Source organism: Dermacentor andersoni, chromosome 1 (assembly GCF_023375885.2).
Source record: "Dermacentor andersoni chromosome 1, qqDerAnde1_hic_scaffold, whole genome shotgun sequence".
Taxonomy (NCBI): Eukaryota; Metazoa; Arthropoda; class Arachnida; order Ixodida; family Ixodidae; genus Dermacentor; species Dermacentor andersoni.
Genome location: NC_092814.1, coordinates 392,030,965 through 392,051,533, shown reverse-complemented (window position 1 = coordinate 392,051,533; position 20,569 = coordinate 392,030,965). Strand labels below are relative to the sequence as shown.

Below are 20,569 nucleotides of genomic sequence, written 5' to 3'. Positions count from 1 at the left end.
ATTTTCTTTAAATGGCGGCGTAGGCGGCTGGTCATAATCGATATGTGTGCTCCAGTATCTATGAGGGCTGTGACGGGTGTACCATCAACTTGAACGTCAAGAAGGTTACGTCTTGTAAATAGCGTCAAAGGAGGATTTTGTGGCGAATCCAACAATGCAGCACCACCTCGAGGTGCGGCATTGTCTAGTTTTCCAGCTGGGATGGTTCTGGGTTGCTCGGCGACGGCGAGCGGTGAAGTTGGGGCGTACGTGGCTGGCGATGTTGTGGCGACGGCGAGCGAGCGTAGTGGCGAGTCGAGGTAGTGGCGTCGGAAGCGTCGTAGAAGTGACGGGGTGAGGAACTTCGGGGCGAACTTGAATTCCTGAAGGTGTTTCGAGGAGGGGACTGCCAACGGCTCCGGCAGTGATGGGAAACATGACGGATTCAGCCGTAGCAGAAACAGATCGGCCTGTCGTCGGGTGTACGCCAGTCCGAGGGATTCCTGTTAGTGTAGAGATAACGGACACTGTGAGGTGGACTACGATAGGACCGAGCCATAGGAGCAGGGCGGGTGTCAGGGCGACTCAAGGAGCAGGTGCTGGGAAGACCCATATTAGCGATTTCCTGGCGAACGGCGGACTGGATCAGCGATATCGTCTCAGCAGTGTTCTTCCAAGGCGTCTGTTGAGGCAAGGCAGGAAACGCTGCTTCGAGTTCGCGGCGTACAATTCGGGTCACATTTTCGCTTGATGGTGGCGAGCTGATTGGTCGGTGGGGTCGGTACAGGAAGAGGTCGCTGCAGTATTTGGAAGCCATGTAAAAAGATTGTATATACAGCGACTCTTCGCCTGCTCGAAATGGCGGCATTCCTTCATGATGGGTCGACAGTCGATAAGTTTTTGAAGACCAGAAGGTTGAATGCGTTGTCCGCAATGCCTTTGATAATGTGTCCAACCTTGTCCGCCTCTGGCATGGACGTGTCGATTTTATGACAGAGGGCCAGGACGTCCTGAAGGTAGAAGACATAGGACTCGGTAGCAGTTTGGGCATGCGTGGCGAGTTGTTGCTTGGCAGCTAGTCGTCAACCGGTCGGATTACCAAAAACGTCTGAGAGCTTTTCTTTGAACAAGTCCCAGCTGGTTAGATCTTCCTCGTGTGTGTAAAACCACGTTCGCGGTGTTCCGTCAAGGTAGAACACGACATTGGCCAATATTATGGTAGGATCCCACCTGCTCACCTTGCTGACGTGCTCATACATCCTCAACCATTCTTCCACGTCAACACCATCGAGGCCGTTGAACTTGCCGGGGTCTTGCGGCTGAGGTAGAGCAACGTACTGGGTATGTGTAGTTTGCATTGCTACTGCAGATGCGGCACCTTCCACTGGAAGCATGGTTGCAGGCTGGGTGAGACGTCCGCTGCGGAGCTCCGTGGCGAAGACGCGTACCCCGCACGTCCACCAAAATGTCACAGATATAAAACTATTTACACAGTGTATTTACAGGGTGAATACAGACAGCAGCCGAGGATCCTGAGAGGCTGTTGCCACTTCGTCGTCTTCAACGTCGACGACCTTGTCTTCTTTTGCCACCGTAACAATATTATAATTATATATTATAATTATATATTATTATATTATATATTATAATTATTATAATTATAATTATATAATTATAATTATTATTATATTATAGCAAAGCATGCTTCAGTTGTATTATTTTAGCCTTGGTACATTTTGGGAATTCATACTGCTCTACATGCACAGGAGTGACACACTACTGGCTAAAGCTGCAGAGGCGACATTGCTGTAAAATTTATGCCACTTGGGCACTTACAACTGCAGTCATCACGTGTGACTGAGGAATGAGAGGTGCCAAAACAATCCGCTGTGACATTCATTTGGCCTATATACAAATAGCGTAGGTGCAGTCATTATTTTGACACCGGAGAGAAGGCTTTTGAGTTGACATGAACAAAGTATCATAAGAATAAAGGATTACAAATGCTTTATAAAGATGTGCTGCATTAGGTACGACAGTACATTCTTGCAATGCAGTCAATACATTTACTTGCATACCACGTGAGAAACACTGCATACCAGAATGCATACAGTGATGGAAAGGCAGGCGATTATCGCCTGCCTATCCGCTGGTCATCAGCAAAGAGCGGCTGCCTTCTCCTTATGATTCCAACACTGTCTGGCTTGTCATTACCAGAGACCGGAACTTTAGGCATGATGCACATTTTTTCCTTGCATCCCTATTATGCGTGTTTAACATAAAGCACAAACTGTGGCTCTAGAAACATTTTAATGGCACTTCTATTGTGCCTATAGATGCCTATTTCGACGTTGATGCCTATATTGGATTTTCAGAGCTTAAAAATGCCTTTTTCCATGTTTTGACCTAGCCTTATTTTGTTTAAAATGTTATTACTCGCTAGGGAACTTGGTCGAAGGCAACTAGTAGGCAACTAGTAGCACAAACACATCACTGGTGTAAAGACTTTGCAGCATACCAGAAAACTGCTGTTGAAAGGGCTCAAACTGTGCTATGCAGGTACACATAAAGGTGGCTTGGTGAACTTGTGTGCTCACTTTGCATTTTTAGCAAACATCTTCAAGAAACTTGAACGCTCAGGCACGACTCTTACACAGAATGTGGTGCTCATTTTGGACACTCAGGTAAGGTTTGCCGGGATTCCCAATAGACCTGTGGTTGATAGAGCTAGTTGGAACCTTCAGTCTCTCTCGGACAAAAATCCAGAGTTTTTGGCACTGAAAGAACTGTGGGAAGTTCTGACTGGCATACATTCTGGAATTCCTGAGGGCGTTGTATCATTGAATGTTACAAAGAACACATATGTGCCCATAGCTTTGGTTGTGTTAAGCGTTCCTTTGCAGCATGCAAACCAGTGCTTAGTGAAAAAAGGTGTAACACGAAACTAGAAAATGTTGAGATGTCCAGAAAATGCCGTCAACTCTCTTGAACTAGACAGCGGCGATTTCAGCGATGATATGAGCACTGAATGATCCCTGTTTCCTTTTGACCCACTGCCACATGAGGCAGTATACCTGCTTTAAGCTCAATGTATTGTGCTGTGGCCATCGTCTCGTTGAAAAAGGAACCAGCTGTGGCGTTTCTGGGCGAGGTGGCAGTGTAGGATCTGACGTCACGAACACAGGGCAGCCAGTAAGAAGTCATACATTTGTGGGCATGCTTTGGGAACATGCAACCAATCTTTAAAATTAATTTTCAGGAAACCTAAATGACTTCCAGTGATATTGTTTGGCACAGATAATCAGAGTGCAAAAAATAACATAATAGTCAAAATTTTATGAAGGTCAGTGGACATGGCAAATTGCTAGAGTTGCCCTTGAAGTGACAGTTTTAGGGCCTGTTATAGGTGCCTTAAGCAGCATTTTATGGTGCCTGAACATCTGGGCTCTAGTCATGACCACCTGGGCATTAACACAAACAGAATTCTCTACCAGCTTCACACTGGTTGTGATATGGCAACATTTGGCGAACTCTATGCAATTTTGACATTTGGATATACAGCTCGGCCATGTTGGCCCCAAAATTATTGTTGAAGCTATCCAACTTTGCACTGTGGTCTCTCGTAATGCCAGTCTCATCACAGTCGCTCTGAGTAGTATTTATATGCTGGAGTGATGCAGGCAAACTTGCAGCTACTCACATTATTGAGCTAGCATTGTGACAAAAATGTTGCAGTACTAGTGTGAGTTGACTCTTTATGCGCTACACCTCTTCATGTTTCTGTACATCTTGGGAAAGATGAGTGACATCTTTACCTGCAAACGGTGTGAAACATGTATGCTGTGCAGCCCTCACCATATTCACCATACCACCACCCTCCTTCCTCTTCACGTCCCTTCCCCAGCATGTAGTATGAGACTAGAGGCACTTCACTCAGGCCGACCTCTCCACCTTTCTGCCATTAATAAATATTATCTCTTGTGTGTGCCAGGTTATTCTCAAGTCTGCTTCCTTCCTCAGGTGGACCCGACTTGAAGAGCTTTGACACGTGCCTCTGCATCGAGGAGCTTGCGTACGCCTGCTCGGGGATCTGTCTCGCTTTGACGGGTACAGAGCTTGGGGTAGGCTCCCTTGCTTTATGAGCCTTCAATGCTATTATTTCACCACCCTTTCAGCACCTTGCCACAGGTGGAGTTCAAAGGCATTGCATTGCTCACAACATATCGGGAGCTTTGGCTTGGGCTCACAAGGGGATGCGGTTTGCAAAATGCTGCTCACAGTACATCACATGTTATAAAGGCCACGAACAGGTACATCTGTACGCCTTCTCAGATGGGATGTAAATTTGTGTTTCTTCTTCTTCTGAATGGTGTCCAGTCACCTTTTATCAAATGCCTGCAGATATACCATTGTATAAGAAGGAAGCGCAGACCTGGATTGGGAATAATTGGGGATAAGAGTTAATGGAGAATACCTTAGTAACTTGCGATTCGCTGATGATATTGCCTTGCTTAGTAACTCAGGGGAGCAACTGCAATGCATGCTCACTGACCTGGAGAGGCAAAGCCGAAGGGTGGGTCTAAAAATTAATCTGCAGAAAACTAAAGTAATGTTTAACAGTCTCGGAAGAGAACAGCAGTTTACGATAGGTAGTGAGGCCCTGGAAGTGGTAAGGGAATACATCTACTTAGGACAGGTAGTGACTGCGGATCCGGATCATGAGACTGAAATAATCAGAAGAATAAGAATGGGCTGGGGTGTGTTTGGCAGGCATTCTCAGATCATGAACAGCAGGTTGCCATTATCCCTCAAGAGAAAAGTTTATAACAGCTGTGTCTTACCAGTACTCACGTACGGGGCAGAAACCTGGAGGCTTACGAAAAGGGTTCTACTTAAATTGAGGACGATGCAACGAGCTATGGAAAGAAGAATGATAGGTGTAACGTTAAGGGATAAGAAAAGGGCAGATTGGGTGAGGGAACAAACGCGAGTTAATGATATCTTAGTTGAAATCAAGAAAAAGAAATGGGTGTGGGCAGGACACGTAATGAGGAGGGAAGATAACCGATGGTCATTAAGAGTTACGGAATGGATTCCAAGGGAAGGGAAGCGTAGCAGGGGGCGGCAGAAAGTTAGGTGGGCAGATGAGATTAAGAAGTTTGCAGGGACGACATGGCCACAATTAGTACATGACCGGGGTAGTTGGAGAAGTATGGGAGAGGCCTTTGCCTTGCAGTGGGCGTAACCAGGCTGATGATGATGATCATGAAGAAGGAAGCATTATATATATATATATATATATATATATGTAATATGATTTTTAGAGCTTCATATGATGAAAAGAAATAGTTATTGCATTTCGCGTCGGGAGGGAAAAAATATTTCCAGTAAGGAAGTTGAACTTGTGTCCACTAAGCCAATAATCTGCCCTTGAGATCGTTCTTGTGTGTGATCAAATTTATTTTACTTATTCATGAAAGAGAGATTTGAGTGAAGTATCCGTTTTGCTGCAGTGTTTCTCTGTAAATGAGGCTTGGAACTTGCTGAGAATGTTTCAGAAAAAGGCATCAGTATTTCGTGGGACATGCACTGTGCATAGTGGTTAATGGAAGCTACAAACCAGTGAGGGGATGAAACGAGCTGTCCAGTAGGTAATGTTTATATTTTAATGTTAATGGGGCACAGGCATTGGCTGGGCACTACTCATTGCATATTATAGCATTGTGTGATGCTGTTTTTCAGTATGTATCTGCAAAGGATAACTGCTTCGTTGAACAAGTTTGTTTGCTCAGCAGCAGAATGATATGCATATTTACACAGCACATAGTGATCACAATTTGCTTCTTAGCCAAGTTAAAAAAATTGCTATAGCATAAGCCAGCTAGATTTCTTTGATGTTTCAGAGAGTACGTTTCAGAGAGTACGTTTCTTCATTTTGAACTGAAATAGAACTCTAACAAGTAGCAATCCATTGTAAGCTGTGAAATCCATATGGACAGGGAAAGTTCTAGGTTGTGTCAAGGCTTTGCATTCTGGTGGCTTGCAGTTTCAATATTTTGCTGAACTTGTTGTTTGGGCCGTGGTTTGGTGAGCAACACAACTGTCGCATGGCTAACTAGTACAAGGTGTGTAATACAAGAAGGGGGCGCCTTGTGCATACTAATGGCAAGGCTGGCTTTTTGAATGGCTTGGACCATTGCTGCATGCTATTTGGATTGGTGCCTTGGGCAGAGCTTTTAGAGTGGTTGTGGTGCTAAAGCTGGTTGCTTGGCCACTGGGTGGCAACTGGTAGCACTGTTTGTGGGCTTGGAGCACTGGCACAGTTATGTCCTTTTTGCACACAACCCTCTTGGCTGACAGGCGAGAGTGTGCTATCGTGGCAGGCCTTGAAAGATTGGCATTTTGCTAGAAACTTAAAGGGACACTAAAGCGAAACAATAAATCAGTTTAGACTAATGAAGCATCGTTTGAGAACCCTGCAGGCAATCATTTAAAAAAAATATATAGTTTGGTTATTAGATGAGAAAATGAAGGTCCAAGTATCAGTATTTGAATTTCGCGCCGAAACCCCAGCGCTGGTACGTCAGCGTGACGTCAGGGATTCCAAAGTATGTTTTCGCATTTGGGCCGCGTTGGCTGAATAAAGGTTCCCAAAACTTGCCACGTTTAATATTTGGTTCCTTTAGAACTCAATGTACTCAATCTGTATTGCTATATATAATTAGTAGGCCCTACAAGATGCCATCAAAATCAAAGATGTCACAGCCCCCAAGTGCGGGAACTTAAGTAGGCGTCGCCACCCGTATTTCGTTCTTGCGCTTTTTCTGGCTTACCAAACATCTTATCGTTGTAAGAGTCGTGTTTTTGGTGTTGTAGAACGGTAATTTACTGATGCAGAAGAAATCATTTTTCACTTTAGTGTCCCTTTAAGGAGCTCTATTTGTGCAGGGGAAGAAAAAAAAACTGAGAATGCCGGCGTATGTTGCAGAATCTCAATGGTACAATTTTCACTGGGGCACACATTTGAGTAATTCTCTAGCTGTACTGTATTGTGTGTGATGTGCAAAGTATCCAGTGTTCTAAGCACTCCACCGTTATCATAGATGATACATCTGCACAAACTGTGATTGTCACATCTGTTGCATTGGCATGAATTCATGACACACTTGGTGGTTTTGGCCACCTTGGCAGGCAGGCAGACAAGCTCTGAAATGTGGCCCAGTCATTCCCTTCTCTGGTGCTTTACATGACTTCACTGCACTGCAACTCGGGGGCACCTTTGTCATGTTATCCAGCCACCCTGGTGGTTCCACGTCTTGTTTGACCTCGCCGTCTGTCCCCATGATTTGCTGGGAATGCCACTTGTGCCAAGCATTGCTATGTGGAACCACAGGCACCATGGGTTGAATACAAACACATGCACAGTTTGATGCAGCGCGAGAACTTGTAAAAACACTAAGGGGCTATGCAGGGTCCATAAACAAGGGACTTCTTCAGCTCCAAATAAATTTGCACGAATACATTTTTGCCGCTTCAGTATACTAATTTCTGCATGAACCAGTGAGACTTGTGTCATTGAGATTTCGCTGCAACAAAGCAGAGCATAAGACTTGGTGTGATTCCCTAAATATTGCTGATGCTAAAGCTTCAGTTTTCGTTAGTAGCATAATGGGCAGTCTGTCACTACAATTTGTAGCAGTTGAAACACGTGTACTGTTGGCTGGCAGGTTATCATTGCTCACTTATGAATGCTCATTGTGGTGTGTGCAGAAGCCGGCTCAATTGTGTGCTTTCTGGTGGGTTTTTTATGCAAGAGGTACGACAGTGCCTCACCACTGACTGAAAAGGGTGCTATTGTAAAATACTGATTGGCTGGTCAAGTGTAACCAAGAGTTCCCCCATATTTCTTCCAGGTTAAGTAATTTCTTAAAAAAGAAATTCCTTTTTATTGCAGATCTGAACGTGTCTCATTCAATACAGTCAATTCTTGATATTTTGACATCAATGGGTCATAGACCCAGCTGTGCTGAGTAGCGGGCAGGATTTGTAATGTCAGTGCCTGGTGCTTGTTCTCTTGTTCCTTTGCTTTGAGGTTATCTGGAACTGGCTTGCTTATGGCAGATGAGTATTAAAGTCGATACTCCTGCTGAGGCTGCACTTGTTGCAGTTTGTAAATGTTTTTCATGGTTGTTTGATTGTGGTCAGCACTTGATGAAAGCTTATAGCCAATTGCTGCAAATCTGCCTTTGTGTGAGTTATTTGACAGGCAACAGTTCCATCTGCAAACAAGGAATTTCCCCCCACATAAAAAAAGCATAGCCTTCTTTGGGGATCTAGTTAAAAGAAAGGAAAACTTTAATTAATTGAAGTTAAATTGATGGAAGTGGCCTGCACTGCAGCATGTGGCAAACCCAGAGCAATCTTGTTGTGTCAAAGAGAGTGATTTAGGGACAGGCAGTATTGCTGAAGGAAAGCTTTCTCATAAAAGCTTTGTCCAATTATATTGTTTTAAAGAAAGGTGCATATGATGATAGATTGCATTATTTTTAAGTCTCGGGTGAGCTGTGGCTACATCCGGTCTGCCTGCTGCATGACTCCTTTGATGCACTTACTGCAGGGGTGAAGTGAATGTACTCTGCACATCTTGTACAGGGTGCATTCATTGCACATGCCTGCTGTGCAGGGAGATGTGTTCAGGTTCACCAGCATATTGAAGAGCAAGCGTCAGCGCAGGGCCAGCTGCAATTTTTCTATACAAATACATGTGAAACATTGAAATGCCTTCTTCAGGCAGCCCTCAATTTGATTAAGAATTCATATAGGTAATGCACAATATTTGCTGCATTTTAACGAGCTGAATTCTACTGACTGTTAGAAGCTGAATTTCGAGACAAGACCTCGAAAATGTTTACAAAGATTTACGGAAGTTAGTAAATGCCATAACATATACACATTTACGGTGCCATAACTCTGCACAAAAAATAGTGTTACAATCCTGTATATTGTCTAGAGCAGATGAGCTTACTGCTTGTGTGAACCATAATTAACACTGTTGTGCACAGCGACGAAGGGACAGGACAAACCGAGAACAACAACAACACATGACACCTGAGCGCAAACTATCAACTGTTTGATAGTTCACATGCAAATCCTGAAAAAGTCGCTTATACCACTATTGAAATGCCATTTGCTATAACCATTTGCCATTACTATAACTGATAATTGTTATACCGGGTTGCAACATAGAGGGGACAAACGACGAAACATTTTAATTGGACAGAAACAAGTGCAGTCAAACCCATTTGCAGCTTTTTAACGATACTTGGATACAACAATGAGCAGCCACGGCAGTGTGAACTTTTGAGTGTGTTATATAGTAAAATTAACCACCGACTATGCTGTTCCCATGCCGCGTTATTGGCTATAATAATGAAGCGCTGAAAGGAATACACAATCCTGGCAAAGAGCGGAGCTGCTGCATCCACCTGTGCCACATCTCACCCCCGTCGAGGGCGTGCACGGAACACAGGCAAGTGCAGCGACTTGCTTTTTTTTTTTTGAAGATTTTTGTACTTTTTTTTTTTGGCGCTGTGGGGATTGAGGTGCCTTCCTGCGCCTCATCCCCAGCTTGTGCGTTGTGCTCAGTGTGATCTCCGAAGACTGCCGCTGCAATGGCAACATGGCGAACATGGCTAGCCTGCCGAAGCTAATTTTCCATGCAGACCCTGTTCTTCCCTCCAAGTTTCCAGTCAGCATGCGAGCATACGTCACCAGAATGTGCCCTGATTGGCCTTTCGAGTGGCGGCCCCCAAGCGCCCCCTCCACCCAAGCTCTTTTCCGCTGACCACTTCAATGCCGCGGTAGAGGCTCACAGGCGCATTATGAGTTGGTTACGTGGGACCTTTGCTCCCGTGACTTCTCGTTTTCACACTTGGTAGACTGTTACTGGGTTAGCCCTAGTGCAGCGGGCACGCATACTCGATCAGCCTTTGCCTGAAAGTGTCAGTACTGTTGCACTGTGCTGTATCTTGGTTTAATAAACTCGTTTTTGTTGGAGATATGACTCCGGAGCCTGCTCTGCGCCATGCCAGAGAGTAGATGAACTCTGCTGTAGCACCTTTGTGCATTGCAGAGTGGAGGAGCATCGTGCCCTTTCCTGACCACTTGTAGGGTGAGCGTCACGCAAAAAGATCTCCACATAACTCGTGCCCACTGTGGGGCACGAACCCACGACCCTGAGATTGATGTTGATGGCGTTCTTGTGCACTATATTCCATCTGAGGAGGCTCCCGAGGAGTCTGTCAAGGTGGTGATACCTTGCAGCCTAAGGAAAGCCACCCTCAGCTATTTGCACTAGTCGCAGTTGGCCGGACATGCGAGTGGCCTTAAGACTTTCCAAAAGTTGTGCGACTCTGCTGCCTGGCCAAGCATGAAGCGTGACGCTCTGCGCTATGCTCGCTCGTGCCAATGTGTGAAATCTCGTGCAGGCAAACCCCACGGGCTCATGCAGCCAATCGATAGCCAGCTACTTTGGCAAGTCGCGGCCTGTGACATTATGGGACCCTTTCCCAGAAGCTGGCAAGGCTAAGTTTTTCTCCTGGCTGTCACAGGTCACTTCACGAAACGGGTCTTTTTCCCCTTCCTAAGCTAATGGCATGCATAATCTGGAACAAGCTGACTGAGCTCTTTAATCGCTTCGGCTTTCCGGTGGAGCTGATAATGGACAGAGCGGATTAACCGGAAGCTCAAATTTGCCCAGCAACCCAGGGATTGGGACGTCTGTTGTAATGACATAGGCGGTTCATGGTGAACCATTCGACTGGGGCACACCCGCTTTCCTCAGCTTATGGAAAGAGCTGCCAAACCCCTTGGACTGCGTTCTACACAGGAGGGCATATGCCACAAAAACCGGCCTTTCTGGCTACGTGGTGCAACTGCGGGGCGCAGTCTGTTCCAACCGGGCTAAAGCACAAGCTGGACAGAAGACCCAATACTACCGGTCACATTGGGATGTGCACTATGGTGTCGGCGATCTCATCCTCAGACACAACCAAGTCTTGACTTATGCTGCCAAAGGGATCTCTGCCTCGCTGTTGGCCAAATGGTTCGGCCCGTACCAAATGAAGACCAAAATGTCCCCTCTGGCATATACAAGGTGGCTTACTCCCAAGGCAGACTAGTCGGTGCTTCGCGTTTCGTACTTGAAACCTTTCGTTGCCAGGAGTAGTGACTGTGGAGATAGCGAGGCGGTCAAGCACCATTGGCAAACCATGACACGGCTGGCCCCAGGCCACGCCACTGGTAAAATCTGCGGAAACACTCCTAGGCAGCCTTTCACCAGCTGGTAGCCAGACTTGATTCCCTACCGTGTCAGTGAACGGAGAAACACATACTATGGTGCGAAGGCGCACATTGAAGCGGGGGCAGGCCCTTTCGGCCTATACACCCTCTTATGTGTTGCCCAAGCCTTAGCCTGGCCCTTTCTCTGGCAATCAGCCGAGTGGGCATCTTCTTTAAAAAGCTGGCTGTGCTGGGGCGCTTTCCTGTCCTTTCCCCTGCATTGTCCAGTCTTCTCCCTGCACCTGGTTCCACTTTGCTGCCAATCTTGCTGACCACGAAGACTGCTGTCGCTGGTCCTGCCGCTGTGGCTGACTCCTGCCTTGGGGGCCATGAACTCGTGTCAACCTTGCCTCCTGCTGCCTAGGCTGCCACTCACTGTGGCTGATCCACCCTATCAAGCGCTGGCCCCTTGCCGAGGATGGTCACTCCGGCTACTGCTGCTAACCTGGCTTCCAGTCATCCCGGTCTGCAATCTGGGGAGCCCAGTGACCTTCATGGTGGCTGCTGCACCAAAATGGCCACCACTCCTCGTGCATTCCTGGCAGCTCCTGTCGGCGGACCTGAAGTGTAGCTGGCTGACCCATGGTGCTGCTCCCCCATCCCCCGACTTTTCCTTGACTGCCAACCCTTCCTCCTGCAAGTGGGCCCTGCTTGGTGTGCGATACTTTTGTGACCAAGGCAGGCCCCTGGCTTTACATAAAGAGAAGTGACATCTTCGCCTCTTCTTACTGCTATGGCACCTTCTCCCTGACCTGGTACTGATGAAGATGACTACACCCACTTGGACTTGGCCCCTTTGGCTTAGCCCTCTTCAGCTGAGTCAACCTTGCTACTTGGCTCTGGTCAGTCTCCATTACAAGCTGGACTTAGTCTTTAGGAGGGGGAATGCAGGGATCGAGGTGCCTTCCTGTTACTCATGCCCCAGCTCGTGCGTTGTGCTTAGCTCGATCTCCAGGAACCACTGCCGCAATGGCAACATGGCAGACATGGCTAGCATGCTAGAGCTGATTGCCCGCGCAAACCGTGCTTCTCTCTCCTGGTGTTGAGTCGCCACATGAGCATACGTCACAGGGACGCGCCCTGATTGGCCACCTGTGTTGCGGCCCCTGGTGCCCGCCCCACCCGAGCTCTCTTCCGCCGAGCGCTTCCTCACAGCTGCAGATGCTAAACCCTTTCAGGGTCAATGATGTAAATATACGGTGCCGGGAACAAGTCCAAAATGATTGATGCCGTATATTTATGGTGCTGTCTGTACGTTTAAAAAGTGCGTCAATTTCTTAATTTTTTCTTTCCTGGCATGCGCTGCCACTATGTGGGAACACGGAATTTTTTTCTTGCGCCTCCCTCTCTCGGTTTTCGTTGCATGGTTTGTTTTAGAGCTGTTTGCTCTGGCGCGTCTATATACTACCGCTCGCGCATTGGTGCGTGCGCGGGCAGGCGGCAGTGTGGGTTTTGTTCCACAGGCGGTTTCAGCTTCTTGCACTCGCAAAACTGATGCCTATTTCGTTACTTATCGCTGAAAGGGCGGCCCCCTGTTTCTCACTCGTTTAGGGCTCACAGGAGTGAGCATAGGAAGGATGCCGCTGTGCATGCGTTTCCTTTTCTTTTCTTTTTTTGGGGGAAACTCGTGATATCTAATTGCCTCCAATTGGTGATAAGATGAAGATTAGTGGATATTTGTTACACGTTTGCTTTTTTGACGGGCACACAACCACATAGTTTTCTTGAGTGCGCTCATCTACGCAGTTTGATTAGGCTATAGACGTAAATATTAGTGTAAGAGCAGGGACATTTGAGACTTGCGAAATATTCTTGCAAAATATTCTCGCGTGCGCATATTATAAGCCTTGAACTATAACAGTGCATCAAATTTTTAATTCTTGTAAGTTTATTTCCTTTTTTTTATTGTTGTTATTCATGAATAAAGAGTACATATATACCAACGCAAAATATTTTTTTCTCACTGTACGGTCACCCTAAAAATATGATGGTAAATTTTTTTTTGTAATAGATCCCTCAGAAGAATTCGAATCTGCAATAAAAGAAATCGACCTGGGCTTATGGTGAAAAAAATCAACCCTGACAGGGTTTAGGCCCGCAACAAGTTGGTTACGTGGGACCTTTGCTCCCATGGCTTCTTGTTCTCACGCTTAGTGGACCGCTGCCCGTTTAGCCCTAGCGCAGCGGGCACGCATACTCGATCGGTCTTGTGGTGACCTTTGCCCATAAGCGCCGTGACACACACAGAAAAGTTCACAGTGGAGTGGCTGCTCATTTCTATATATTATTGAAACTTGCATTGGTATAAGTGGCTTTGACTGTACTCACAAAATAGCGGTATATTTGAGAGTAGTGCATAAATATCAGTTCTATCTACTCTAGATGTTGAAATGGCTACAGTTTTCGGAATTGATATAGCTTTTGTTGCAGAGTTAAAAACTTCATGCTTCATTTTTTAATGTTTTTACAATTTCTGGCAATTGTTGGGAGTTGATGGCCTAAATAAAGAAATGGCCATTTACAGTCGGTAAATTTTAACCTTGTCTTTTGAGTGCAGCAATGCTTTTCAATATTAGTTGAGCAAATATAAAGCAAGCAGGACTTGTATGCTACCATGTATTTAATAAACAGAAGGTTGAAGCTTCCTTTTAAGGTGAGGGTGAGATACTACAGCACTGGCAATCCATGGCAAATGGCTTTTGTGTTGGTATAGGCTCCTTCTAAAGGACTGAACCACAGTGTGAGTGAATGGTGCTTGATGAGCTATTCTTGGCCTTTGTCATTTGCCTTGTGACTGGTCTTTTTTCACACAGTCCATCTTGCACCACTCCTTGTGCGCTACTTTACCTCACTTGTGCACAAATGGGAAACACGTGCATGTTTTGCATTTACTCTCTTTGTGGTTTTAATTTTACTGGCAGACAAATTGCTACAAAGAACTCTCTGGTGCTACTGCATCATAAGTGCTACAGGTGAAATCACTCTGGGAGCTATAATGGAGTACATCATGCATCTATCCTTTGTAAGATGGGCAGAGGTAGCAGAAAGTGCATGGAGGAATCTGTTCAGCTGGGGTGTAAAAGCTCTGAAGTTTGTTTATTAGTTATCGGGTGGTGTGGTGGTTAATGCGTCTAGATTAGTGCAGCTGTGTTGTCTCTCATAAAGATATGCGTGACACCTATAGTGATGCAAGAGACCTTTCCTGGACAGGGAAGGTGATGCTTTTTTTTCTTGCATTTACTCAGCAAACACCACTCATTATTGCTGGCAATGAAGAGCAGAAGAAAAAGTACCTTGGTCGCCTCATGGAGGAACCGCTGCTTGCAGTGAGTGCCATCGTCTGGCTATTCTATTTCAAATGTGCAGATCTGAATAAAATTTGTCTTGTACATTCTCTTGGGCACTTTGGTGATGTACATAAAACGGCACAATGGAGAGTTCTGTAATTTTTTGCCAGAACGACTGGCACGGACACTGTGTCTCATGGATGATTTCTGTTGCTTGCCTGTTGTGACATCAGCAGCACAGGAAGAGCCACGAGGCTGGCATCTTGCAAAGCTGTCTTTCAGTGGGCACGGGACTCACTGCTGTTGGCAGCAGTGTTAAACTTGCCTTAGTAAGAATGTTAGTAACTTCCTTGGGTCAACGCCTGCTCTGATGCCGTGAAAAGCCACTCTTTAAGTTTCTCAGTTCAGTTTCTACATGGTTGAAATTAATTTTATTGAAAAGACCCCTATTCAGAAAGTGTTGCTCATACTCTGTTACATCTTAATGTCCTTTATTGTTAGACACGTAGTCTTAGCTATTTTATGCAAATTACTGCATTTTATGCCATGTAGTGCTGCTGGAACCTAATATTGGTTCACATACTGAATGTCATTACCTATGAACGACATTCAGTTTTCCCATATGTCAGGGAACTGTGTATCCAAGAGCGGTGTCCGTTGGAAGCAGCAATGAGGCTCCATGAGGACACGTGAGCTCGTGTCCAACAAATTGGATTTTACAAATATAAGGTGTGTAAACCCATATTTGTGAAATGTGAGCTTTAGCCACAGTCTACAACTTCTCAGCTGGTCTGCATTGAATGCTCTCTACAGCTGTGTTCATGCCTTCAGTGAGCTGGCGTACCCACTCATGGGTGAGAGCTTGTGAGAATGCTGGTGAGGCAGTGCATGCTGGGTGGCTGCTGATGAGCACCCGTGGGTGTGAATGTGAGTGGGTGCAGCCCGAGTGCCATAGGTTGTGCACTTATGAATTGGACTCTGACCAGCTTGTGAGTCTGTGTGAATGAGTCCAATAGGCCCTGGGCATGAACACAAGTGAATCCAAGTGAGAGTGAGCCCAGTAAGGTTGTCAAGTTGCAGATTTGGGCTAAATATGACAGCTTTGGGACCACCGACGTTTGTGCCGAGAGAGCATGCCATTGTCCTCTGCCAGTGCACTGTTCACGTGTCGTCCAGGTGAAAGATGAAAAAACATCCTCATTTCATGTTTGTTTTCATGAGATTACCAAGAAAATCTTACCCGTCCTCAATTACCAGACTTGATTTAGGCCACCATTGCTTTATTGTAGTGAAATGTGTGCTGAGTGGATGTGCTTGTTTCCAGGCATACTGCGTGACTGAGCCCAGTGCAGGTTCTGATGTGGCCAGCATTAAGACACGGGCTGAGAGAAAGGGCGACAAGTGGGTCATCAATGGGCAGAAGATGTGGATCACAAATGGGGGCGTTGCCAACTGGTAAGCGAGCTGTAATCCAGTGATTTGGGCTTGTTTGTATGACATTGTGAGGTTTATAGCGCCTGAAAAGACAAGCACGAAAGGAAGACGTGACACACACAGGCGCTAACTTGCAACAATCAGCAAGCAGCTCTAAAGGCATTTTAATTGTGATTACTTACACTTAAACCAAGAGAACAGGCTGGCTTCAGGAAGGATATTCTACAATGGATCACATGCATCTCATCAATAAGGGGATTAAGAAATCTGCAGAGTACTACCAACCTCTCTTTATGGCTTTCATAGATTATGAAACTGCACTTGAGTCAGTAAAGATACATTACATAATCAAGGAGTACAATACACATATGCGAATATCTTGTCAAATATTATAAATCTGCCAAGACCACAGCTACCTTAATTCTCCACAAGAAAAGTGACAAAACACCTATCAAGAAAGGGTTCAGACAAGGAGACATGATCTCTCCAATGCTATTCACTGCATGCTTAAAAGAAGTATTCAAGCTATTAGACTGGGAAGGCTTAGGAGTGACCATCACCAGCAAATATCTCAACAACCATCAGTTTGCAGATTACATGGTCCTGTTCAGCAATGCTGGGGATGAATTGCAACAAATGATGGAGGACCTTAACCGAGAAAGTGTAAGAGTAGGGTGAAATATTAATATTCAGAAGACGAATGTAATGTTCAATAGCCTGGCAAGAGAAAGGGCATTCGTGATTGGTAATCATCATCATCATCATCAGCCTGGTTACGCCCACTGCAAGGCAAGGGCCTCTCCCATACTTCTCCAACTACCCCGGTCATGTACTAATTGTGACCATGTTGTCCTTGCAAACTTCTTAATCTCATCAGCCCACCTAACTTTCTGCCGCCCCCTGCTACGCTTCCCTTCCCTTGGAATCCAGTCCGTAACCCTTAATGGCCATCGGTTATCTTCCCCCCTCATTACATGTCCTGCCCATGCCCATTTCTTTTTCTTGATTTCAACTAAGATGTCATTAACTTGCGTTTGTTCCCTCACCCAATCTGCTCTTTTCTTATTGCTTAACGTTACACCCATCATTCTTCTTTCCATAGCTCGTTGCGTCGTCCTCAATTTAAGTAGAACCCTTTTCGTAAGCCTCCAGGTTTCTGCCCCGTACGTGAGTACTGGTAAGACACAGCTGTTACACACTTTTCTCTTGAGGGATAATGGCAACCTGCTGTTCATGATCTGAGAATGCCTGCCAAACACACCCCAGCCCATTCTTATTCTTCTGATTATTTCCGTCTCATGATCTGGATCTGCGGTCACTGCCTCTCCTAAGTAGATGTATTCCCTTACCACTTCCAATGCTTTGCTACCTATCGTAAACTGCTGTTCTCTTCAGAGACTATTAAAACATTACTTTAGTTTTCTGCAGATTAATTTTTAGACCCACCCTTCTGCTTTGCCTCTCCAGGTCAGTGAGCATGCATTGCAATTGGTCCCCTGAGTTACTAAGCAAGGCAATATCATCAGCGAATCGCAAGTTACTAAGGTATTCTCCATTAACTCTTATCCACAATTTTTCCCAATCCAGGTCTCTGAATACCTCCTGTAAACACGCTGTGAATAGCATTGAAGAGATCGTATGTCCCTTCCTGACGCCTTTCTTTATTGGGATTCTCTTGCTTTCTTTATGGAGGACTACGGTGGCTGTGGAGCCGCTATAGATATCTTTCAGTATTTTTACATACGGCTGGTCTACACCCTGATTCCGTAGTGCCTCCATGACTGCTGAGGTTTCAACTGAATCAAACGCTTTCTCGTAATCAGTGAAACCTATATATTAGGGTTGGTTATATTCCACACATTTCTCTATCACCTGATTGATAGTGTGAATATGGTATATTGTTGAGTAGCCTTTACGGAATCCTGCCTGGTCCTTTGGTTGACAGAAGTCTAAGGTGTTCCTGATTCTATTTGCGATTACCTTAGTAAATACTTTGTAGGCAACGAACAGTAAGCTGATCGGTCTATAATTTTTCAAGTCTTTGGCGTTCCCCTTCTTGTGGATTAAGATTATGTTAGCGTTCTTCCAAGATTCCGGTACGCTCGAGGTCATGAGGCATTGCATATACAGGGTGGCCAGTTTTTCTAGAACAATCTGCCCACCATCCTTCAACAAATCTGCTGTTACCTGACCCTCCCCAGCCGCCTTCCCCCTTTGCATAGCTCCCAAGGCTTTCTTTACTTCTTCCGTTGTTACTTGTAGGATTTCAAATTTCTCTAGACTATTCTTTCTTCCGTTATTGTCGTGGGTGCCACTGGTACTGTATAAATCTCTATAGAACTCCTCAGCCACTTGAACTATCTTATCCATATTAGTAATGATATTGCCGGCTTTGCCTCGTAACGCATACATCCTATTCTTGCCTATTCTTAGTTTCTTCACTGCTTTTAGGCTTCCTTCGTTCCTGAGAGCATGTTCAATTCTATCCATATTATACTTCCTTATGTCAGCTGTCTTACGCTTGTTAACTTGGAAAATTCTGCCAGTTCTATTCTAGCTGTACGGTTAGAGGCTTTCATACATTGGCGTTTCTTGATCAGATCTTTCGTCTCCTGCGATAGCTTACTGGTATCCTGTCTAACGGAGTTACCACCGACTTCTCTTGCATACTCCTTAATGATGCCCATAAGACTGTCGTTCGTTGCTTCAACACTAAGGTCCTCTTCCTGAGTTAAAGCCGAATACCTGTTCTGTAGCTTGATGATCCGGAATTCCTCTATTTTCCCTCTTACTGCTAACTCATTGATCGGCTTCTTATGCACCACTTTCTTTCGTTCCCTCCTCAAGTCTAGGCTAATTCGAGTTCCTACCATCCTATGGTCACTGCAGCGCACCTTGCCAAGCGCGTCCACATCTTGTATGATGCCAGGGTTCGCGTAGAGTATGAAGTCGATTTCATTTCTAGTCTCGCCATTCGGGCTCCTCCACGTCCACTTTCGGCTATCCCACTTTCGGAAGAAGGTATTCATTATCCACATATTATTCTGTTCTGCAAACTCTACTAATAACTCTCCCCTGCTATTCCTAGAGCCTATGCCATACTCCCCCACTGACTTGACTCGAGCCTGCTTCTTGCCTACCCTGGCATTGAAGTCGCCCATCAGTATAGTGTATTTTGTTTTGACTTTACCCATCGCCGATTCCACGTCTTCATGGAAGCTTTCGACTTCCTGGTCATCATGACTGGATGTAGGGGCGTAGACCTGTACGACCTTCAATTTGTACCTCTTATTAAGTTTCACAACAAGACATGCCACCCTCTTGTTAATGCTATAGAATTCCTGCATGTTACCAGCTATATCCTTATTAATCAGGAATCCGACTCCTAGTTCTCGTCTCTCCGCTAAGCCCGGGGTAGCACAGGACGTGCCCGCTTTTTTTCACTGTATGTGCTTCTTTCGTCCTCCTAACTTCACTGAGCCCTATTATATCCCATTTACTGCCCTCTAATTCCTCCAATAGCACTGCTAGACTCGCCTCACTAGATAACGTTCTAGCGTTAAACGTTGCCAGGTTCATATGCCAATGGCGGCCTGTCCGGAGCCAGGGATTCTTAGCACCCTCTGCAGCGTCGCAGGTCTGACCGCCGCCGTGGTCAGTTGCTTCGCAGCCGCTGGGGACTGAGGGTCGGGGTTTGATTGTTATATTCATATAGGAGGTTGTGGCCAAGTACTGCACCAGGGTGGCTAATCCTGCTCTTGTGAGTGAGTGCGTTACCGGTTCTGGTCACCAGGATCAGGCCACACTCCAGGCTGGTTTATGCAATTTCATCAACACGCATATTTTTGTATTTTTCTCAATCCGGTGGAAAATTGCGTGGCCCTGGAATTCGAACCACGGTCCTCCTGCACGCGAGGCGGATGCTCTACCTCTACGCCACCGCTGCACCTTCATTTTATGATAGCCTCTAGAATTTATGCAACATTATGTTTACCTAAGGCAATTAGTCACACGGTACCCTGATCATGAAAAGGAAACTTGCCGAACAATAAAAATGGGTTGCAGTGCACACACCAGGCATTAGACAACATGAGTGGAAGCTTACCACTGTCGTTGAAAAGAAAAGTGTGCAATCAATGCATTCTACCTGTGCTAACATATGGGGCAGAAACTTGGAGGTTAACAAAGAAGCTTGAGAACAAGCTAAGGACCGTCAAAGGAGTGATGGAAGGAAAAATGTTAGGCGTAACATTCAGAGACAGGAAGAGAGTGGCGTGCATCAGAAAACAAGCAGGGATAGCCACTATCCTAGTTGACATTAACAGAAAAAAAAATGGAGCTGGACAGGCCATGTGATGTGCGGGGGCAGGTAACCGGTGGACCATTAGAGCTACAGAATGGGTGCGAAGGAAAGGGAAGTGCAGTTGAGGACGACAGAAAATTAAGTGAGGTTGTGAAATCTGAAAAATTTCAGACACAACTTGGAATTGGATAGTGCAAGACCGGGATAATTGGAGATCGCTGGGAGA

At 45.7% G+C, this 20,569-nt stretch overlaps 1 protein-coding gene across 2 annotated transcripts in view; it reads left to right on the top strand.

Moving 5' to 3' along the window:
* Positions 1-20,569, top strand: part of Mcad (Medium-chain acyl-CoA dehydrogenase) — a 202,467-nt gene that overhangs the window by 101,090 nt on the left and 80,808 nt on the right. Inside the window, exons 5-7 of one of the 2 annotated variants that reach the window (XM_050168535.3) lie at positions 4,000-4,100; positions 14,565-14,645; positions 15,931-16,061. In XM_050168535.3, the coding sequence (XP_050024492.1) occupies positions 4,000-4,100; positions 14,565-14,645; positions 15,931-16,061 (313 nt within the window). The remainder of the gene's footprint in view (positions 1-3,999; positions 4,101-14,564; positions 14,646-15,930; positions 16,062-20,569) is intronic. The other variant, XM_050168534.3, reaches the window with a different exon arrangement.